Consider the following 24,049-nt stretch of genomic DNA (forward strand, 5'->3'; position numbering starts at 1 on the left):
CTGCATGTTTCTCTTTCAATCACGCAAAAATCGCATTGCTAAAATAAACAGTTGGCAATATTTACGCAGATCAAGAAAAAAAAACGAACCCAGCCACATATAATTAATGAGAATAATAAATTTGGAAGGGAGCTGTATAATATTGATCCCAATCTCGCGTTTGAGGGTGTAGAAGCTTCCCCTGTATTTCATTTAATATATTAGTGCCGAAGCACGCATTGTTCAATTCATGAGGATATTGATTGATATAAAATAAATACAACATAAATAGTGAAAAAACGTATAACGTATTTATTTGACTTTGTGCAATGATTATTAAATTTATTTAAAATCGAAAATTTTGTTTATTACATATTTATTACGATTTCCTGTTTGTATCGGAAAGAAAAGTTTTTTACACTAGAACTAATTAAGTGTTGCACTAATTACGGAAGATTCCCTTAAGAAAAACTTCTCTAATATAATAATACATGTATATAATATAATTTCGATGACCATTGTCCGTTTTTATTTCATACTGTAACTGAGATAGGATTTATTCATTATTGTAAGAGGAACTTGGAAACCGTGAAACTGTTACCTACTGACTAATATTCTATTGTGATGTTTTACATTGTAAAAAAAATGTAATGACAAATCAACCAGTTTGTGTATTTAGCTACTATATTCTCGCTATCTTAAAAGCAGGGTTTTGGCAGAATCTCATTGTTTCTTATTTTTGATGGAACACAGCTAATACTGAATGTCGAAACTAACAATAATAAGAAATTATATTACAATTATCATGGATAATGTATAAAAAAATATTTTACATTGTCATTACATTATCCCTGATTCTAATACTAATATGGAAACAAACTTTCATGATTAATGAATGTTTTAAAAGAATTGGGTAATACACAAAATTCATAAACCTACTTAATTTATGGTGCATAAAAGGTTAAACAAATCTTGAGTCTATTTAATTTTAACAAAGCTTTTATAATTTTATAACACGTTGACACCTTCCTGTTAAACTAACTCAAATAAAAATAACATAAAAAGAATCAAGATAACATGCCAATTAGTATCAATTTGCGGTTTCGTACATTGTGTTGCAAAATCCGTATAATACAGCTATAATATGAAGGATAAACAAATATAATTGTTAAATTGTTACGTTATAGTGTTAGCAAATAACAGTTAATCGTTAGGCGGTTAAGGCTGCACTACAATTAATATTGTGTATTTTTATGGTTATTGTTTAAAAGGTCAATAGTTTATAAGTTATATAAAATATTTTATTCTATTTAGACTACGAGCTCGCAGTTTGTAGGTAATTTTCTCCTGATATTAAATAAAATTCATAGCCACCTTATAAAATTTAACATGAAGTTAGAAAACCCACAACATCAAATTAAGTTTAATGCCATTCGTTCATATGAGTATTAATAAAATATTAGTGTAATGTGGGCAAGACCTTAGAGACTTGCAAATGAGACGCGTTGGCGCACGGTTCCGGTTCATCCCAATAGGCTATTGTAACTAAACTCACAGTTAGACAATACTCGAATAATTGTTCTGCTATTATCGTAGGGCACTGAATAGATTTCGGTTTTCGTGTGAGTGGATTGCATAAGACCAGTAATTAGATTGAATAAAAAAAAATATTATCCTTAAAAAAGGCTTCCTTATATATAGATGCTTATATTATGAAATTTTATCAACAATTTTTGTATATGGAACATCCTTCGCAAAAAGCGTATTAAATAAGTAGTGTATCCTAATTAGGGACATACAAGCGGACGTATAACCTAAATATTGCAATACAAAGTACAAAGTCCTTGCTAGTTGGTCTATAAACGTCTGCTATGGAATATGATATTCGGATATTTACATTATTATTTTAAAACAACGTTACGTTCTACATTTATTTTTAATTTTTAAGTTTTAATATAAACAGAAAACATAAGCTTATTCATTATACATTGATATGGTGCACGTATAAATGTGCCTTACTAATATTTATATATAATTTTTTGTATGAACAAATATTTTTTTTTAAATATATTGACTCATCAGAAAGCAAACTCTCTGCAACGTTACTAAATAACATGCACAATGAAAACGATAAACTAGTATAATTATATATCCGTAAGGATATATACATACATAGATGTATATTTGATACAATATATACAATATCAAAAGTTACGAAAGGTTTACAATGACGTGACGAAACTGATATGACTATTCCATTCTTCGCGGTAATAGCCGAGGAAGTTGTTAGACATTGAATGCAAGGCGACGTACCTAATTATGCGGTGTTTAATTCATGAGGAGATATTAATTTATAATTCGCCATTTGCTTCTAGGAATATTTATTTGCGTAGTTCTTGTCCGGTTATCCCCGAGAATCGAAATGGTGATTGATGAAGTAAATCATACATATAAAAGGGAAGTTGAACTATGGATGCCGTCCATCCACGGTTATTAACCAAATCACACCAGAATGGCTCCATGAAATTTGTTACAAATAATGATTTCAAGTAGATTTAGTTATATTAGAAACTGTCCTACATACTATAACAATAGGATGCTAAAATTAAGTATTCTTAATTATAAAAATCAGTATTATGTGTTCTTTGAATATGCAGCATGTAAAAAATTAAAGTCCCATGTCCACTGTTTCACTGATCGATTATCTTGATGGACAAATAGGTGATCAGCCTTGTGTGTTCTGCCAGAAAAACTATTTTTTGTGACTCTGTACTGGGTATCGAACCCAAAACAAGGAGGCAGTCATATGCTGAATTGATAAACAATGCTTTAGTAGAAGCATCACGTGAGCACATAGCATCTTACGTGGAACAAAGATGATCGCATTGATACGTAAAATCGCAACGCCTTCGCCACGCTTCGCCGCCGGACCAAGACGGGCTGTCGAGCGAAACGTTCTCTATGGTGTACTTCAAATTTATTTTCATCTTATATATGCGACTAAAGTAAAAACTATTTGCTGTATGATAAAATATTTTTAATTATTATATTAGGTATATACGTTGTAGAGGTAGTGTACGATTTCTAATTTAAAATTTTGTTGGTCACATCTTTAAAGAATATAAAGTATATACCTATATGTCAAACAAACTTCATTGAACATACATAAAAGTTACATAGAACCAATGATAAAGTAGATAAAAATCTTTGCAGTTTGCAATAAACGATCTTTAACAATAAATTTCCTTAAAGATTGCATATATACATTAAAGTTTTAATTAACCTCATTGCATTCAGAGTTTCTTGCATAATCTCACATCAATGTTATTCAATATCTCTTTTTCTTTAATAATAATATGCTTATAACACGCAAGCGTCATTAGGCAAATCAGACCATATGTCATGATTTATATTACTCTTACTTATGTTAAACATGTATTTAAAACTAATGATTCGTGAAATCTGTTTATTTTCATGTATTATTCTTTAATTTATGCGAATGTTAGTCGAAACTTCTAATAACACGGTTTCATCATTAATTATACATATTGTGTTATATTGTGTTTATAAGAATGTTTCAATATACCTCGCCTGTATATCATTTAATTTCGCTCATGAAATAGAATAAAATATGAAGATATTTGTGTTATATTCTATCGGTATAATATAGTCTAAGTTTACGCTCCATCTGTATACCAAATTTAGTTACGTCCGTCTAGATTTAGCTTAGTTTGTCTGGGTGTAATTTGCATAGTCCATTCAAGTATGAATGTGGAATAACTTACATATAAATATTTTGAAATTTTAACAGTTATATAAACAATAGGAGTGTTTATTCAACGGCAGCAAATTAACATTATTCAGTTTAAATCATTATAAATTTCCTTCAGTCTGTTAATATAATCATATAGTTTTACAAGCAAAATATGGGCAAACTTTTATCACCCTTTTGAGCTTTATCAAACGCAATCTGGCCCACTTCAATAAAATTATATTAAGAAGTACCCAATATAGTTAATTGAAAAATAACAAAACTCGAAAATATCACTCAAACAGTAATTCAGAACACCTCGACGAAATTTTACGATCGTTTTAAACGGATTTCAAAAGATACCGACAAAGAGGGACTAATTAAATATTTTAAGAACCTTTACCGTTTTACGGCAATTGCGGGCTGCGTACAATTTACAATCGCGAAGTAGACGAGATAAGAAGAATATATGCATGTAACGATTCATGAGGGAAAAGTGTACCAATAGTATATGCACCTTCACGTAAAGCTTGAAGTATATATACTACCACAGTATAAATATTATTTAAACTGTGAATTGTGATATTACAGAGAGTACCTAAACCTTGCTATTATCACAACATTGCATTTTTATGAACATGGTTTTTTATTCATATGTGTACGAATTTTTATCAGAAGGTAAGGTTGCCTTTTCTTTGTTATATGAATTTAAAATTTTTATTGGTGTTTAGAGCTGAACAGAAAGAATGTAAGCGCCTAAATTGATATAAATAATAATTGATAAATGTAGCCTGTTTTCCATTACCATTTAAATAAAATTTGTTACCGTAACCCAAGTTTTATATCTCACAAGGAAATACAGCATCCAATATTCTAGCTTGCACTATTTACGCTTACGATTACCCATGCTTTACGTTCGGTGGGTAACGTTTGGCAAATTGTTGCTTCGCTCTGAATAAGCCCATTGAATATTTAAGGCGACCATCAAAGTTAAAGAGTACTCTTAGGTACATGGAGATGTTCAATTGACGATAATATACTGCCATTTCACGCATCTGGGTGTGTTATTGGTCATAATTACACTTTTACGTTTTACAAGGTGTATTCAAAGGGTATTTAGTAGCCATAATAAGAAAGCGACCTTTAATGTTTGGTTATGGTCATATTTTTTTTGTCAGGTTGTAAGTATCATTGGATGGCAAGATACTAAGCTGGGAACCGATTATGTATCGTGTTTGTATCCAATTGTATTAATAAATATTAGCGAAAAACGTAACCCGATCAATAAACGACACTACAAAATACGATTCTTACTCTACTCCACTTCTTTTTATGTAAAATTTCTGACTACTGTAATTTTTTGTTGTTTGTTGGTTTTGTCTATAACTTCTTATTTATAAATCAACATCAACATCTCCATAAAGAACTTCTAATTGCCTATTTTCACTCTAAATTGTTACCTATGTGTAAATTATAATGTGATTGAATGAATGTTTTTTTTCCAGAACTAAATCCGGTTCGGGTTTGGGCACAGACAGCAAGGAGCCGATCCCGGCGCCTTCGCCGGCGGACTCCGGAGTCTCCGAACTTGAGAGGGATCAACATGATTATAGGTACGGTATTTTGGAAATATAAATAATTAATAACAATAACACTTAGGAATAATTATAATAATTAGTAATTGGAACTATATAGACTTTGGGATAAATACGTGCAGAGATGTAATTCCAACAGTGTGATAAATAAATTATTTGTAGATATATAGAAGAGTTAAATCGAAATAGTATAGTAACAATAGATTAAATAGACTAGTAATAATAGATTAAAACTGCTAAACAGTTAATTTTAAACGACAGAAAAGATATAAGCAAGCCGAAAATATTACAAACTAATGTAATTCTATTAATAAAAATAATCAACGGTAAGATATGACACACATATTATGAATCATTATGACAATATAAAAATAATATGAAACGAATGATATAATTCAGACTATTTATCAATTTCACGCCCTAATCAAGCACCTCCAGGTAATTTATGTTTGTAGACGCTCTCTATCGTTGCAATTAAAATATTGTCATTACATTAAAATGAATATCGATTTCTTAAATTAATCTTTAGGATGGAATAAAATGTAGCTTAAGTGTAGTTTGGCCTAGATGCCACCTATATTATGAATAACATCATATGCGTATATAGATTCAAGGAATGAAATGAAAAAAAAGTAAAATGTAGGAAATCGTTAGTCAGAAAATTGTCTATCGTGCATCAATCAATGAGTATTCGATACAGAAGAATGTGGGAAAAAAATTATAAATCGGTTTTTAAAGAGTGTCTTCTTATTATTTACTCCCTATACAAATCATTAAATCTATAAATAGTTTATCGACATAACAATAATTAAAAAGATGACAATCGTAAGAATGACCTTGCTTTACTATGCAGTTTTGCATTAATTACACGATGACACTACTCATAGAATAATAGGTTTCCTGTTGACTAAGAATTTTTATACATGACTTAAATATTTATCAAGCTTCAAATACTCAATGTTAGCGTTACACATCATTCGAGATAACATTTATGAATGATCAAAATACGGTCTCTAAAATCTTTTACCTATAAGTTTTTTAATCACTCTCAAAGCCAAATCAACTCATGATTATATAACGTAACATTTAACAAGTCATGTTTTTTACCAACGTTACCAAAAACGAAGAAGAATTCGACTATTTTTTTGGTATTGTAACTCGATACCTCCGTGGGTTTTCAACCGATTGGCGTTCTTGATAGAAAATTATTGTTATTTAGTACCATTTTAAATTCTGGACTGGAACCTCCTTTCTAGTGAAAAGTAAGAATAGTATAGAAACTTTTCAATAAACCAAAAAATTTTATTCTTCGAAAATTATTTTGTTATATCAATAATAAAATAATATATATTAAATAGATCGCCTAAATCTTATAATTGTTACAGACACGTCGTTAATATAGTTATATTAGTTATAAGTAGGTTATATCACGTTAGAAACTTCTAAATTGGTCGTCCTTTATATCACAACCCACTTCAATGCGCATAAGCAAATACGTCTTGGTAATGAATGTACATCCCTATATCTAAGTGTAACATTTTGTGAAGAAGTCGCCTGAAATGGGAACAAAGTGTGTGGGATTTCGCGTTTAAGGATCCATTGTTAAAAACCTGGAGGCGTAGGTCTTTGACTAGATTTCTTATTAAATTTTGCAATTTACGATGAGACGTTAGAAAATTTTTTCTAAATACACTTCATACCTGAATTAACTTTATGATAGCAAGTAGTTTTTTAGTAGATACAATTCGCATATAGACAATTATGTTGTCACATCTAATCATCTATGGCAATGCTGAATGTTTAATATTTTAGCTATTATAATGAACGTTGTTTATCGATAGATACCAAATCCAAATATCAGAATTAAATATAATTTACCATATTTGTTTTCATAAAAACATACTATAACACTCAAGTTGGCTTAAACAATAGATACGTATCAAACCGACCGTCTCCTCGGTCACGACTCACGACGCACGGTTACGCTAACCCCGCTTCACGCTACAGACAAGCAGATTTTCTATAAAAAAATTATTTAACTATAAAATTTCCATACACATAAAAGAGTCCGATTTCCATAAAGATAAATGGCGTTAATTTTGCTTGAAAAAATACAAAAATCCTATACGAACAATAACCTACCCAATAACAATATTCCTTATTTGAATTTGTAATTCCTTCCAGTACAACAGACCGGCTGCGCGGCCACGACGTACGATTGCGTGCGCCGCGCCTCATGCTCCAGACGTACAGGCGCGACGCGCGCGACGAGCGCGACACCGAGCTGGCGCGCGTGCGCCGCGACCGCGCGTTGCTACGGCAACGCCTCGAGGACACCGAGTGGAGTCTCTGCCAGCGCGCCGGGGAGATAGCGCTACTCAAGACGCAGCTGAAGGACGCCCAGGTCAGTTGCGATTAGGAGTGCGCGCGTTGCTATGGTAACGGCGCATACAGAGTTACTAGTGTCTCTGCCAGCAAGCAGGGAAATAGCGCTACTGAAGACGCAGCTGAACAACGCTCAGAGGGGCTATTCCAGCGATGGTAGTTATGTATCTCTATTTTTGTGACCCCCAAGTCAGTGAGTGTCTATTTTACTCGCGAAAGAGGGTGTTATGTTAAGAAATAGGTTTACAGGAGGAAGAAGGAAAGATATCGGAAAATCCTGGACCGATTGAAAAATTATTCTACGAGCATAATGCGTTCTTTTCATTTAGATTAATTCAGATCGGCACCAATAAAAACTATTATGTGTTTCTCGAATCCCGAAGTATTTCGTCGCGTTGATCAACCAAATTGCCAAGACACTTTCGTCAGGAGTTGCTAATTACTATTTTTATTAAATTCATGTGACAATATAACTCATGTTGCAATATAACTCATAAACAACTAAAAACAACGATTTCACAATACTCTCTATGTTTATTATAACAAAAAAACGAACACAACGTAATTTAATTGGTTCATGGTACGTTGAGATAACAATCAGTAATAGATGGTAATAACTCGGAAAGTAGAACATCTAGTGCAAGTTGTTGCGGGTACTATTATTAAACTCTCTTACTTAATTTTGAAATCTCTATATATAAAAAATCCCGTGTCAAAATGTTAGTTACTATACTCCTCTGAAACGGCTGGACCGATTCTCATTAAATTTTATGAACATATAGGGTAGGCCGGAGAATAGGCCAAAATCTATTTTTCATACCCCTAAATGATAAAAGTAAGGCAGAGCAGCGCATACCGCGTCAGCTAGTATATCAATAACTTTCAAAATATACACATTTCATAGTAATAAAAATTTGTGGTATTGGCATTTCATCGGTTAGAATTGATTTTGAGTACAATAACCTACAACTTAAAATCGGAATAGTGTTCAACCTGACGTTTGGTTTTGATGATACGTTAGAAATATAACAAACTAGCTGCGCCCCGCGGTTTCACCCGCGTACGTCCGTATCCCGATGGAATATCGGGATAAAAAGTTGCTTATATGTTATTCCAGTTGTTCAGCTGTCTACGTACGTTTCATTGTAATCGGTTCAGTAGTTTTTGCGTAAAAGAGCAAGAAACACATACATATCCTTACAAACTTTCGCATTTATAATATTAGTAGGATAGGATGTTATTTTTAAAATTTCTGAAGCATGCCAACAGTACAAATATACGAAATATTAATCGTAATCATTTTTTTTCTATTACAGAATGAGCAAACTGCTAAAGGGCACGAGTATCTCACACTCAAAGCAGACTGCCGGCAACTCAGAGAAACTGTCGACAAAAAAGAATCAGACATAACGAGACTTCGCGCGGAATCTGAGGAGAAACAGCGAACCATAAAAAGACTGCAGGCCGAAGTCGAGAGACTGACGAACGATCTAATGGCCAGCGTCGCCGACCTCAACAAGAACAAAGAGACTAGCAAAAACGAAATGGACAAACTGAAGACAGAATTGAAGGAACTCAGACAGGAACTGTCCGACGTTTCTCTCAGCGGGTACGAGGGTATCGAGTGCGGGAGGACGCTACGGGGCATTTACGAGTGCAAGAACGAGTATTGGACGTCCAACGAGAGCGCTCTGGACGCGGAGGTCCAGCGACTCAACGGGGAGCTGCCGGACCCGTGTAGCAACAACTGTCCGGCGAACGCGGTCGTCGACCGGCTCAAGGCCGAGCTGGAGTCTAAAGAGGCGCAGTTCAGCAACGAGAGGAGGAAATGGTCGGAGGAGAAGGACAAAGTGCTGAGATACCAAAAGCAACTGCAGATGAACTACGTGCAAATGTTCAAGCGGACGCGGACCCTCGAAGCGGAAATAGACGGCCTGCGACTCGAACTGGAGCTGTGCAACAAGAACATGAAGAACATCAACCAGCACGGGAAGACCATCGAGTTGTGAACCAAATTCTAGTGTAGTATTTATTTGATGGACTTTTTGTAAATAATCTTGCCGTCGGTTCTCCATATCGATTTATTTAATACTCATCGAAGGACATAAGTATAAATTATTGTACATTTCCTAGTTTAAGTTCGTGAAAAGTTTATTATAGTATTTTATAAGATATTACGAGTTATTTGTAGATAATAAATTTTTTATAAAATTACTGGTGTTTCAATTAAACGACAGAAAATGGTGCGAAACATTTATTTGTAGTGTTTTAACACACAATCACCCCATATAACACAAACAATAATTCAAACCTTATAGTTAATGTAAATGCTTTAATAACATTCAATTAAAATAATATTTAAAACACTACAATTATTTGAATCTAATAAATACAACAAATACATGAAAATAAATACGACTGTGACCAAACATCATTATCAATATTATATTAACCTAATGCAATATTGCAATATTCCATAAGTGTGATCAAAATTAGGTCAATTGTTGTAAGTATAAACAATGAAACTACAAAAAACAAATTATTAGAAATTTTCACAGATAAAAGGCTATTTATAGTTTATACCTCTCGTGCTATCTTTCTCTGTGCTACTTATAAAATAACATTATATAGAAAATTAGGAACTCTTCAAAAGGCCGTTATAGAAAATTTTCCCTATCATTAAAATTTTCGTTTTATATCAGAAATGGCTCTGGATCTAAAGCTTAAAGGCTCGTTTCGCTTTTTGTCGTTGGGATTTTCAAAATTGCTCCCCAAATGTTTTGCTGGTTGAACCTGTAATAAATTTTAATTAAACTAAATAGAATTATATTTTATTTTGTATCTTTCTTCTAATCTGCAATATTATAAAAAAATCTGCGAAATGAAATACAACTGGATTATACAAATAGTACACGCCTCTCACTAATTTATAGCAAATGATCGCAAAATGCGGATTTACAATAAAATTATAAGACAACAATACTCACGATCTCCTTTCAAATTATCGTTGAAAATTTTATTTAAATATTGTTCAACACCTCTTAATATTATTTATATTATGTACTTAAACACTGAGTCAAAAATTACAATAATTTTACAAATTCCTTTTCAGCCCCTCAACATTTACTTATGAGATGAAGTTATGGCTAAAGCTTTATGACATAGAACATTGCTATTGTGATGCATGATAATAAATATTAATAATTATTTTGTTGAATATTAAACACATTATAATTTGTCTTTATAGATGATAGAGATATTAAAACGATTGCAAATGATTTGCTACATTATAATAATTCAGTAAGCAACAATATATCGTCTAAAAATATAACAAGAAAATATGTTAACGTACCTAGGCGTACAAGCATAAAATATGTACATACTAAACTTGTTTTATTTGCTCACCACTTGATGGCGCTAGTGTGTCAATACGAATATTTGCTATTGAAGTATGATTGTAACGTACCTGTGTGACATCACCGATGGTGGGTCGTCTCCTCCACTTGTACCACCAATACTCCACGCCAAGAGTAATGCAGGCCAGTCCTATGCCCATGAATATGACGATGAATACTCCACCTATGTTTTGTATGGATATCCCGTCCGACTGATCGTCCTGTTTCTCACACTTGACCGCGTTCGGGTTGTTGTTCCACCACGTTTCTTTGAGTTTTTCTAGTTTTCGCTTGTTTAATAGTTGGAGTATTCTGTAAATACAATGTGATGTAACGTGTTTTGTACAATAGATCTGGTTTTGGTGGAAAGTGTACTAGATTTTTATAGGTTGTTTTAAAAGTAAAACTTTGATGAATACTACTAATCTTAATTTACGTACCATTCTTTATATATATATATATAAATGGTGAAGGTCTAACTATTGAATAAGTATACAGCCATGTTGAAAATAAGGGTCGATAATAGGTAACAAGCAGGTAACCTGTATTTAAAGGATAATGCCAAGCAGAGTAATGATCAATTATAATTAAAATGTTGTAGTAGAATATAGCACTAAAATATCTGCAATTACAGTAATCACATAGAATTTGTTAAATTAAATCAGAAATGCCACCGCGGCAGACTTCCCTTTTTATCGTTAATGGGTCTATATAGATTGTAAATAGTTTAGTGTTTCTAATAAAAAAAGAACAAGGAAACGAAAAAAGATTAAAAACTTGTAATATCACACAAAACAGTGGCCAAAGATGTTTGTGTCATAATCGCCTGGCCAACGAACTAAATACATTTGACCCAGACACGTCACAGGGCATTATCGCTGTTTTTAATAATATTATTTATCTGTATTTGAAATTAAATGTCAAGGTCAATAATTAGGCATGTCGATTATATTGCATGTTAATGCTTACAATTGTCGAAATATATATTCAATTAATAAAAAACTTAAGCAACTACAGACTACATTTGTTGTATATTATCATATATTTCTAACATGGTCAAACCATGGTATATAATATACTATCATAGTCGGCATGACAACAATTTTGTTTTCCATAGTCGCTGAGGCCTGTGGTGCATGATGGCTAGAATTTAATGAAGCAACCGTACATTTTACCATTTTTAAGCAATATTATTTATTAAAATGTATTATCATTAGTTATACATTATAACTACCTGACACGACAAACGCTGTTCTGACTTACTCTTATCATTTAGGAGCATGAAAAATTGCTCTTAGAGAAAGCTGTAGACTGATTTTGACATCTACCCGATATGCAAACAAAATTTCATAAGTATCGGTCCAGCCGTTTCGGAGTATGGGAACGAACATTGCGGCATGACATGACAATTTTATGTATTAGATTTTCTTATAAATAAACTATTAGAATGACATTTATAAATATATTTCGTTTGGTACTTTACATACCTATATATTTAATGTCTAACCGAAGCCCTGTATAACCTTGAACTTCATAAAAACCAGCAAAAAGTTCAAGAATGTTGAAGGATTTTTACTAGGCGCCTATCGTAATTAGTAAGTACATAAAATTGACACGTGCTAAGTTTGAAAAATAAAGTCTGCCACTATTCGCTACAGGAAGTCTGCAATGTTACATTTACATTAAATTATTCGCTTCATTAATCATTGTTTTAAATATACCGTAAAATGTACCTACTTTATAAGTATTTGAAACATTTTAAATTACAATTATGATCCCAGAGCACTTTAAAACTCTATAAAAACCTTTTTAAACTTTTATTACTAATATCAAATCAGTAATGGACGTATTACAAAATATACTATTTTAGGAATAAAATTAACCAACTTCACATAAGTTCGCCCGTTAAATAAAATATTTCTTTATACTCTTTAATAGATATAAAACGATGTAATTATTAATTCTGCCTATATGAAAATTAATAATAGATATATACCTACCTACATCTAACATAAAAACGCGGTAACGCTAACTTTGCGGGTAATTTATATTACTACATTGTCACTTGAAATATTCAACGTAATGCATTACGTTTTAATGCAATATAACAACTGCTTGATGTTTCTGATACCTTTGAATAAATCTGATATAATCAGACCAAAACAAATATGTTGAAATATAAATAGAATCAGTATTACAATTAATTCAAATAGGTCACAATGTAAATATGAAATGAGACGGACAGCGTTGGTATTTGTTTCAATAGGATTCAACCTATCACGAACAAATATCATCATACTGTCGAGTAAAATAGGGCCTCATTTTGGCTGTTAATTTTTTATACAACCAACCAATTTTACTGTTATAGTTACTTATTCGTTATAACGAAAATTATGTATTTAATTTATAAGTTTGATATTAATTTAATGAATCATTGATGATATAACAAATTTACAAGTTCCTAACATTGTAGACCTTATATAAATAAGCTAGAAAAGAAATTTATAGCTTATTAGCTGCACCCGGCAAACGCTGTTCTGTCTTACTCTTATCATTTAGGGGTATCAAAAATAGATGTTGGCCGATTCTCATAGATACCGGATAAGCACAAAAAATTTCATCAAAATCGGTCAAGCCGTTTCGGAGGAGTATGGCAACAAAAACTGTGACACGCGAAATTTATATATTAGATTATTATATCGAACTACGATGTCATTATCTCTACGAAAGTAAAGAAAATCATAAGGCTTACGCATTATTGAATTGATCTTTCAATGGTGATCCCTGCTGCACTGCAATCGCGTACGGTTTGCGAGAAAATTCATCTCCGACCATTTGTAAATCACAACTGGTTAATACTTGGTACCTGAAATATATAAGTTAATATATATTACAAAGATAATAAAGAACCTTTATCTTGAATGTTTATGTCGTATTTTCTTGTGTTTGATTTTACGCGAGTATTATTATTTTTTCATTTAGAAATTAAAGACTTAAACGGATTTTAAACGCGATTTATTCATTATATTATTAACCCGACGTTTCGAACACTTTACAGTTTAGATATTAAAAACTTTTTAACGGATTTTAAACGCGATTTATCAAACACAAGAAAATACTTTACAGTTTGTTTATGTCGTCTTTGAAATGTATAGAATAATCAGATCTATGGAATGTACAATAAATTGTGACGACGAGCAAGTGTATCATGAATTGTGAAACACACAACACCTATCTTAAACTGAGACCACATTACCTAACGTCAGTCGCATCACCAAGCCAAGCAAAACCTTCACTGGAACTCTTAGAGGCTCGGACCCTCTCGACGGCTTCCTCCACAGTGTGCGGCATCCCCGCCTCCTTCATGGCCTGCCACATCTTGGTGTACTTGTCGCTCACTGGGTAGTCCCAGACCGCTAGCTTGGCTCTTTCTACATCGCTTAAACTATCATTCAAACTCATTTCCTTCCAAATTCTGTAATTATTGAAATATAGAATTTAGAATTTTGCTCTTTCGGGGATTGAAGTAAAATTTAAACTGAATAAGTAAAAAATAAATAAATCAATTTTTTATCTACAATTTTTATTAAATATTGTAAACTAGTGAAGTCCAATAAAAAAGTCAATAAAACAAACGATGTAGTAATATAATTTTGTAAAAATATCGAAGCTCGAACTGTTTCTGTAACAAATTAGGTCAGTCTCACAACACGAGGCACATTTATTGAAAATGGAATAAATTTACGTATTGTCTTACTGTTATTATTATAACGTTTTGTCCGAAGATTGAGATAGCTCAAGGCTAATATTTCAAAGCTATCCGGGAGATATACTTTGAATTACAAATTTCTCTATCCTGTTTATGTTAGACTGTTTATTATGCTTACAAATTCTTTTAAAAATCTTCAAAAAATTCGTACAGAAGCATATTTTAAACTATGATGTGAATCAGAATATGAATTTTCCTACACTGTACTATAATTGCTTAATTAACAATAAGTTACTATGTAATGAAATTTATCCGTTGTGAACAAATAAACGAATATAAACTTGTTCCGTCGAAGTTGTAACTATTTTATCAAATATTTTTAGTAAAACAATGTAAGCAAGTTTATATACACTACAACTTAATATGTACGGAGAAGATTTATTTCATTTACGATGAAGTTTGTTAGCATTAAGATACCGTTTAGATATCATGAGAGATTCATGTGTGTAGGTATATTTATAATAAATATATATCATTATCGATGAAGAAAGCCACGGCTAGTAATTTTATAAAAGCTTCGTACCGTCTTCGAATTAAAGAGCAGATTTTAGCACAAAAGGAGAAAATTTATAACCTAGAATTTATTCTCTTAAAGTAAAATATATAATGATATCCTGCCTTCATATAAGCTCGTAGTATAACATACTCTAAGGAAAATCGTTTAATATGTTAATGGAAGTGGGTTTTACGCGTTGCTAGCCAACAGGTGAATGCTATATAAACACGCCAAGGCGGAAACAACGATATCACACTCCATGACCGATAAGTTACTGATAACACTGTATCGGGAACTATGCCATTCACTAATCCCACACTGAATACTTAGATAATAAGGAAATGCTGAGTCTTGCCTTTGTGATTGATAGACGAAATGCGGACATCAAATATTTAGATGTCAAGTGATCTTGAGGAATGAGCAACAACCCAAGACAACACTTTCATCGCAGAAGCATCAGCTTAAAACATTTTTAGGTTGTTGTGTTGTATGTGTTCTGAAGGAAAGTATTGACGAGGCGGTATTTTTAACCAAGTGACATGTTTTTATTTCGAAAAAGAAGACTTTTAAACGAAATTATAATAATTTGAGACGGGTTACAGGAATCAAATATGCTTAGCATAAAATACGATTGCGTAATGTAACCGAAATAACTGGATATTTGTGCAAATAACAATGGAAGTAAACATCCCGTTTAATAACAATGGTAATTAGACTTCAAGTCTATTCTACTTTATGTAGGGCCAGTGTAACTAATGCAATCTATAATGCATGACCGAAGATAGAAAGCGTAGTTTCTAAGAAAGTTTTAGAGAATTGCATTATGATATGTGGTGGAATAGTTTGATACCCATTTTATTTCATTTATAATCAAATTAAATGAAAGCAGCTATACATTATATTATCAAAATTTAAAAACATAATCTAATAAATTAGGATATGACAACTCGAAAAGATGATGCAAATTTTGAATCCATTAGATATTTCCAATTAATAAAAAATCTAGAAGGATGACGACGGCAGTAGGTTCTTTTTTTTGAGTGGGCAAATCTTGCATAGATACACACGGCACCCGGGGAAGAAGCTAAGACTAAAATCCCATTGTGTTCCGTCGAGCCGCTTTTGTGAAGGGTCCACGGGACCTGGTTAATTCCGCGACCCCTCAACGACGGTAGGTACGTGCGTGGGTATAATCAAACTCTTTAAATAAAGATTAAAAAAAAATAATAATAAAAAATGACCACAGAAAAGGAATTATTGTGCAGTTAGGTTCATATGTATGTTAATAATGGACAAGTTTATACGAGTAGAATAATTTCTTATTCCTACATTTTCTTTAAATAATGAAATAATAAATTTCTTTATATTTTACAATAAAGGACACCTAAACTATTAATTATGTGGGCTGAAGTAGGCGTGGGTAGAAGGTCCAAGTTGTCAACATTTTTTTACGTATTTTACGACAATTTCTTATGACATTATTTTTAATTATAAGAGGTTATATAAGTTTCCTCAATTTGAAATTACAGGTTTTCCATCTATATACGTTTACCGGCCAAATAATTAATAAAACACGCAATGATAAATACTCACTCATAAAACTTCACTTCAATATTGGCCATTCTTTCAAAGTACGTCATAGATCCAGAACCATTTAACGGTGCGTATTGAATCTTGTATTGTTTGGACAGGTCATCCAGAGACTCGATGGGTGTGTCCAGGCGGGATACCGTGAGGAAAGCCGCGAGATTCGCTGTGTATGACGCTATGATTATGAAACTGTAAACATTTATCATTTAATTAAGATTATTATGTTATCGAATTAGCTTGCAGTACCAAGTGACAATAAGTCTATGGTGCATTTTTATTGTAAACTGATTGACTACAACGCTTTTTTTAAATTAACACTTCTAAAAGAAGACAATTTGACACCATTTTACAAGTGACATATCAAAACATAATATGACTTAAAAAATATGAACTTTTAATCACCCCATTAAGGACCGAATTCTAGTTTTTAATGTTTAACTGTATCTTCAAATATTGCTGACATCTCAAATCTCCTATAGTACGTATAAAATATATGTACAGTTCCTTTGACGTAATTTTCCTCTGTTTTAGCACACGAAACAAGGTTTGCTAACAGTAAATACGCTCATAAATCACCCAAAAAGCCACCAAGTTGCAGCGAGAAGCCTCCCGGACAGGTTCTTGGGCGCCTCCCCCCCGCCCTGCGGGGTGAGTGACGTCATACAGAACCACAGACACTCCTTCAACGTGAATTCGCGCTTTTCTTCGTCATCTTTGTACTTTTCTCGATTGTTCTGGTAGCTGTACGGACTCCATTTGTCGAATATCCACATAAGTAAGCTTAAAAATACGTAAAATATCATTAAGAATAAATTAGTTACCTACTTTCATATCATCCAATGCACAAACCCAAATATATTTTTGAGAACAACATTTCTTATAAAATTGTTTTCATTGTTTTTCTTTATGTAATGCTTTATGTAATTGAATAAACACTTTAGATAGTTAACGTTGCGATAGCAAATTGTTAATATATGCTTAAATTAACTTTGTTCTTATTTTTTTATTACGAAATTCTAGGTCCTGTTGGCCCACGGGTCCATGTAAAAGCTATATGCTAAAAATATGTCATAACAGATAATAACTAAAATGTGAAAGAGTATTAATATGAAGTATTCCATAAAGATCTATCGAATCATAGAACAGACTAAATTAGAAGCAACCAATTTAATTAATAAAAACATACAACTAGCGAACACGTGTAGGACCTAACCCATAACCTCACAGGGTACAATATTTTAAAGGTGGTTTTTCGAAAAGTTAATTGATAATTTGTTGGTATTATTTCACGGTTAGTGAGTATTGTTATCTGGAGTTTACCGGCTAACTTTATGTGTCATGGCTACTAACGTTATCAATGTTAACTGCGAAGGTGATTCGCTTCGCTGTTGCTATTTGTATACGGCCATTACTGACGTGACGACTTTTGAATTCGATTTTATGTATTCCTCTAAATGGAAGTAGTGACAATGAATATTAACAGTAATTGAGTCACAAATCAAGTAAATAAGAAGTAGAATGTACTTTATTTAAGTGTAGTGAATCTTTTTTCTTCATGTACCTACTACGTACACTTAATAGTATTAAATTGAATGTGGTATAATGAAGGCATTTAATATAATAAAAATTGTGTATAGCACGCGATGCAAATTAAAATTAAATAAGTATCAACGAGCAGGAATTTTTTTCCGCGTTGTTTCTAGAATTCCATTATCTAACATCAGGTGGAAGCCATCCGTAACAAAGTAGTCTGAATAGACGGTAAGTCTTCCTAGATTAAAATAAAATGCCCCGATGAGTGAATATAGACGACATTGAACTACTCTTGCGAATAAAATTTGGCACCTATTTCGATACATTTCTGAGTCAAAATATGACTCATCATACACGTACTTACGCTGCAATTTCATATACTGTATATTGGATACTAGCTATTTGACCTGTCTTCGCCCGTGATAGATAATATATAGCCTATTTCACTCACTTAAGATTTAGTGAAGATTCATTTCCAAAAGAAATAATTTTTGGAAATCGGCCTAGTAATTTTTACATGCATATATTACAAAAATAGGTACATACAAAACACAAATATGTATATTTTTTAATTTGATTTATAGAGATATTTGTGACAAACCATAGTATCGTGTGATATTCAGCGATACGCATATGTTTATAATAAGTTAATCTTATTTAGAAGAATCATTTGCACCTATTTTGATGCTTCGTCCTTGTCATCACAATCAAGATGGAAGAGAATGGAAGATAACCTATAAAACAAGTGATGCACGAGTAGAATTGTCGCGTCTCCTAGATGTTAATCATATATTACCTACATTTTGATATCCAACCCATGTATGGGTTGAAATATCGAAGCTCAGGTAAAGCAAATAATAAGGCCAAGTGCGTGCTCGACTGAAGTGCCTACCGAAGGTTGTAACATTGCGTTTTTGGAATATTTCAAGTTTCGATTGAAGTATTTCAAGATTATAATTTCATTATGAGCACTATTTTATTGGATCTACATTAATTATATATAAAGCTGAAAAGTTAGTTTCTATGTTTACTTGAACGCGCTAATTTCAGGAAGTATCGACCGATTTAAATAAAATTTGGTACAGAGGTAGTTTGTATCTTTTGGTACATATAAGCCGGCCTATTATTTTATACATTGATAAAATATTGTTTTTTTTTTCAATCACTGGTAAATATCTACGACAAAGAAGAAATAAATAAATAAAAATATACTCTGGCGAAAGACATTACACTCTTACAAAATACGATTAATAGTATAACAGATATACCCACAAACAAACTAGAACGTATCACCATCGATCGATGATGACCGATTTCCACATGACATTTTAGGTCAAACTCATACGATTAAGGAAAGATATCGTGTATATAGTACCTAAAGGTTTACAGATAACTTTTAGAAATAATGTTTATAGCTATGTCAGTAAGTCCTAAACAAACAGACGTTGGCATTTAAGACGAAATAATTATATATCAAAATAAGTAATATTCTATCATTGCCACTCACAATCAAATAATATAAATACGACCTTTTGGGTCAAAAAATGTCCAAGCTTGTTGTACAAACATTCATTGAAGTTAATACCTTATTTCGTGGCGGTAATGATCTAATTCTATTATATTGCCCATTCGAAAACTCTGCCTAAAACACGAAGGTAGAGTTTGGCTTCAGACAATATTTGAGAACGATTGTGTCTAGTTGTTTATTGTAGATCTAATCTTCTATTATTATTTTCCATCATCAGCCCATATTTGTTCCCACTGCACCACGGGCATGAGGATCTAGCATAAGCGAAATTTTTTCTTAGACATGTGGACACTGGACATGTCGGTTTCCTTTTTTTCTTTCACCGTTTGAAGCAGTTGTGATATGGATGATGTGCAAACAAATTAAAAAATCTAGCTTACTCTCTCATCTGGTCTTAAACTATTTTTCTATTGAAATCCGAGGTCTTTACCAGTATAAAGTTTTATTTGTGTGCATATATTTGTTAATTATAAAAGTATACACAAGAGGTAATGCAATATAATCCTATATTTCATGCCACGTAGTTGGTATAGTATGGATATTAATAAAATATTAAATATGTTAAGTAAAGGTAATGTATCACAAGTTCATTTCATAAACGCTAGCAACTTTCTATTTTCTTACGTAAAGATATTTATAACTGCATCGTTAGCAAAAGTGGTAAGAGGTATTGAATAAAATAATGAGGTATTTACGTTTTTGTATAATTTCCGGGAGGTACAATATCGCAATTATACACTTCGTATACAAATACCTTTTAAATTATAAAAAAATATATACTTTACATAGAATTAAAATGTGTGAGGTGTGTGTAATGAAAGTACCTTACCTTGTAAAGAAATAAGCAGCAAGAATAGAAAACCAAACGTCATTTTCTAAAACCGTTAAGAATTTAAATAGAGATGTCGGCGTTCTTGGCAGTTTCATTAGAATTGTAATGCCTACTAAGTCGTAGTAAGGAACTGTGAAATCAACTACGTTTTCCCTTTCTGCCATTACTGATAAAGATGTTAGTCCTATATCGGCTCGCTTTTCCATCAACTCTTTAATAACTCCATTCCAGTTCCCATTTTCATCCATAGTCCCGTAATTGCCGTCAGGAACTAGTGATATTTCGTAATCAAACTTCACTATTTGTCTTATTTCTTCGATAAGATCTATGCAATAACCTTTAAAGCCCTTTGGCGCTTGATCGTCCAGAATCATGAACGGTTGTTGCTGCAAAATTTAAATCATATTCAACTGAGCATACAATTCTTGCGTTTCTTAAAGATAAGTTCGGTGTCAAGGAACGATTGCACGTGTGATAGTGAAGATACTGTGTACACAGTTGTTTAAAAACAACGTATAAATATTAGAATAAGAGTTGTTCCTACCTCGACGGTAACAATGCGATACACCAACTGAGCTGAATAATCGGTCATGTTCTCTGGGTCTATTAATGCTAATGGATTAGAGAGACCTGCTTTCCAAGAGCCTAATGAGCGGCTGCCTATAGAAGCTCCATCTTTGATTGTCACGGCAGTTATATCGGTAGTAAACTCCATATAACTCCTACCATTCATCGGGCCATCCTCAGGAATATAGAATGGCGCATATGTAGGTGTTTCTTTTATCTGTCAAATTGTACTTTTTATGTAATGAGTAATTTTAAACGCCAAACGATTTATGTCTTTTAAATTGCCTTACATTACACGAAAGAGCCATAAATTCACGGTGCTTAATCGAGGTCTATCGTTTCGTGATAAAAATACTTGACCACTTTAACCAAACCAGAACGTGCATTCGTGCTTTTGTTCAAAGAAGTAATTTATAAACTTACATCTTCAAACGCAGTTTTTAGGTCCAAGGTTCTCGTTGGAGTATTCTTACCATCATAATCGTCACAACTAATGTATTTCATGTCATTTGGCCATTTGCCAGAGTCCAGCAATGATCTGGAAATTCATAAAACGGAGATTTTCATGGAAAATCCCAAACTAAATTTAGATGTTCTACATTGCACGTTTGTACTAAAATTGCACATACGCGGTACACAAATTTAGAACGCACGCAAGAATTAAAACAAAGGTCATTACTTGATTGCCAAAAATGTACGGAGGGATAAGTCGAAATAGAAAGCAGCCATAATTTCTGGTTCCCCATTCATGCTGTATGTTGTTTTAATCTTTCCCAATCGATCTCTACTTTTAGCATCTGGCGTAGGTTTCATGTAAACTATAGTAGCGTCTTTGCACCCGCAACTAATATCGCCCTTATCCAACGTCAATGCAAACCATGCCGTTTTTCTTCCAAAATATTGATTTTCATTCGCTGCATCCAGCACATTTTTAATCGTCCTTAAACTTCCGATGACAAAAAAATTCACAATGTCGAGTTCTCTGAGACTTCGTAATTGCGATTTAATCTCGTCCTTACTAAAACTCTTCACAGGGGTTATCACATGCCGTGTTGGAATATTTTGCAAAAGAGATTTGTATTTGTGGTCCATCACTGCAAAGTATGCGTCATCATTAGAGAAGGTCAACGACTTTAACAGCTGTTAAATAATATATAAAGCGTTACTAACCAAAAAATTCGTCGAATATAATAGCGGCATTTGTAATGTCTTGCTTAGTAACAATAGCACGTATCGATTCTGGAAGAATGTCTGCCGGTGGCATAACTTGTAGGAGGTATTGTGTCTGGTTTGCATTCAGCCCTCGCCACTGTCGTAGATCGCCGTCTTGACCGAAAGACCCAGAAACCGTCGGCAAAGCTAGCGCTGCTGTGAACGACTTTATAGTCTCTGACCCTACTCCCGTAATAGTAAAGTCTAAAATTATATGTGGCGGCTTCTTTGCAGACACCATATCGTTATACTTTCTGCAAACTATTACGCACGTATTACTTTTATAGACGTACTTATTATTGTTTTATATTTTTAAACTTATCACTGGGGCATAGTTATTTTCTCGTTTGTTGGCTTTAGCAGTGTCAAATATTCCAATAATTAACCCACACAAAAGAAACCCAATAAAGTTCGGCAAGTACATTTTCTTACCATTCTCTAAAAACGCCTTGGCATCAGTCCGATTACCGACAACGATGACTGGGTCAACAGCCAGTCCCAAACTGGGATTTCTGCGTACATACTCTTTTGCTATTTCGAAAGATTTTTCAGCCAACGCATTATTCTCCTCATTAATTAGCACTGAAAGGTAAATTGCGAAGGTTGTTATGTTTAAAATACCTAACGAAATAAGTATTTAAAAGTTACCGTTACTTACACACGTTAATATTTTGGGTTGTTTGAGAACTTGCATACGCAAGCAATACGATGACTGTAAATGATAAAAATATAAAGAATTTCATAATGCCACTTTTCTGTCTTCAGCTCCCATCTGACATACACTGAGTTCTGAGTGCCATAGGGGCTCAGATCTAATGTGTACGAGTAGTATCCACGACAACGTCCGGCCTTGATTCACCCTCGCGTCGGTTATAGGTGGATTCTACGCTCATCACTTAAATAACATGTTTGATGTAGTGTGTACACATAAATGCAATTACGGAATTACTACAAATGTATGAGTGTATGCGGATAGTTAGCTATACAAGTATAACAAGACGCAGTAAAACAATAAATCGATTTATCGTAGTGCAAGTGAAATTTGATAAATTTCTTAACACGTTGGCTGCTGAAACACACCTGTTGTGTAATAAAATATAGTTTAAAAAAACTAAAAAACACGCTTTTCAAGCACATCAAACTAAAAACTATAAAATAATTTTTAATATAAGCTGAAAACAATAATGAACGAAAAATACTAATATTGTTGTGAATAATTTTTAATATAAACTGAAAATAATAATGAATGAAAAATACTAGTATTGTTGTGAAAAAAGCGTGGGGCGCTTTGTGCCATATTTTTCGTGTATATCGTGTATATCGTGTATATATATATTGTTCGTTGTACGTCAACTAAGACTGGCGCCTTAGCCCGCTCGGCTAACGAACGAACTAACAGTAACAGAATGTTATAACA

General features: G+C 32.8%; 2 protein-coding genes across 4 annotated transcripts in view; one reads left to right on the forward strand and one right to left on the reverse strand.

Annotated features, from left to right (window-relative positions):
* Positions 1-9,852, forward strand: part of LOC119833955 (leucine zipper putative tumor suppressor 2 homolog) — a 67,913-nt gene extending 58,061 nt beyond the window's left edge. For all 3 annotated transcript variants that reach the window (XM_038358202.1, XM_038358201.1, XM_038358203.1), the window contains 3 exons: positions 5,236-5,343; positions 7,510-7,729; positions 9,027-9,852. In XM_038358202.1, the coding sequence (XP_038214130.1) occupies positions 5,236-5,343; positions 7,510-7,729; positions 9,027-9,719 (1,021 nt within the window). In that variant the 3' untranslated portion in view covers positions 9,720-9,852. The remainder of the gene's footprint in view (positions 1-5,235; positions 5,344-7,509; positions 7,730-9,026) is intronic.
* A 97-nt stretch (positions 9,853-9,949) lies between these two features.
* Positions 9,950-23,473, reverse strand: LOC119833985 (ionotropic receptor 25a). The gene is made up of 13 exons (XM_038358248.1): positions 23,291-23,473; positions 23,065-23,214; positions 22,591-22,893; positions 22,100-22,514; positions 21,844-21,958; positions 21,398-21,637; positions 20,851-21,239; positions 17,537-17,740; positions 16,964-17,149; positions 14,362-14,580; positions 13,858-13,971; positions 11,177-11,417; positions 9,950-10,503 (listed from the first exon to the last, which is right to left on the reverse strand). Exons 1-13 carry the CDS (start codon positions 23,373-23,375, stop codon positions 10,390-10,392), a joined length of 2,775 nt encoding a protein of 924 aa, XP_038214176.1. The 5' UTR covers positions 23,376-23,473; the 3' UTR covers positions 9,950-10,389.
* Between the last annotated feature and the right edge of the window lie 576 nt (positions 23,474-24,049).

Source organism: Zerene cesonia, chromosome 18 (genome assembly GCF_012273895.1).
Source record: "Zerene cesonia ecotype Mississippi chromosome 18, Zerene_cesonia_1.1, whole genome shotgun sequence".
Classification (NCBI taxonomy): domain Eukaryota; kingdom Metazoa; phylum Arthropoda; class Insecta; order Lepidoptera; family Pieridae; genus Zerene; species Zerene cesonia.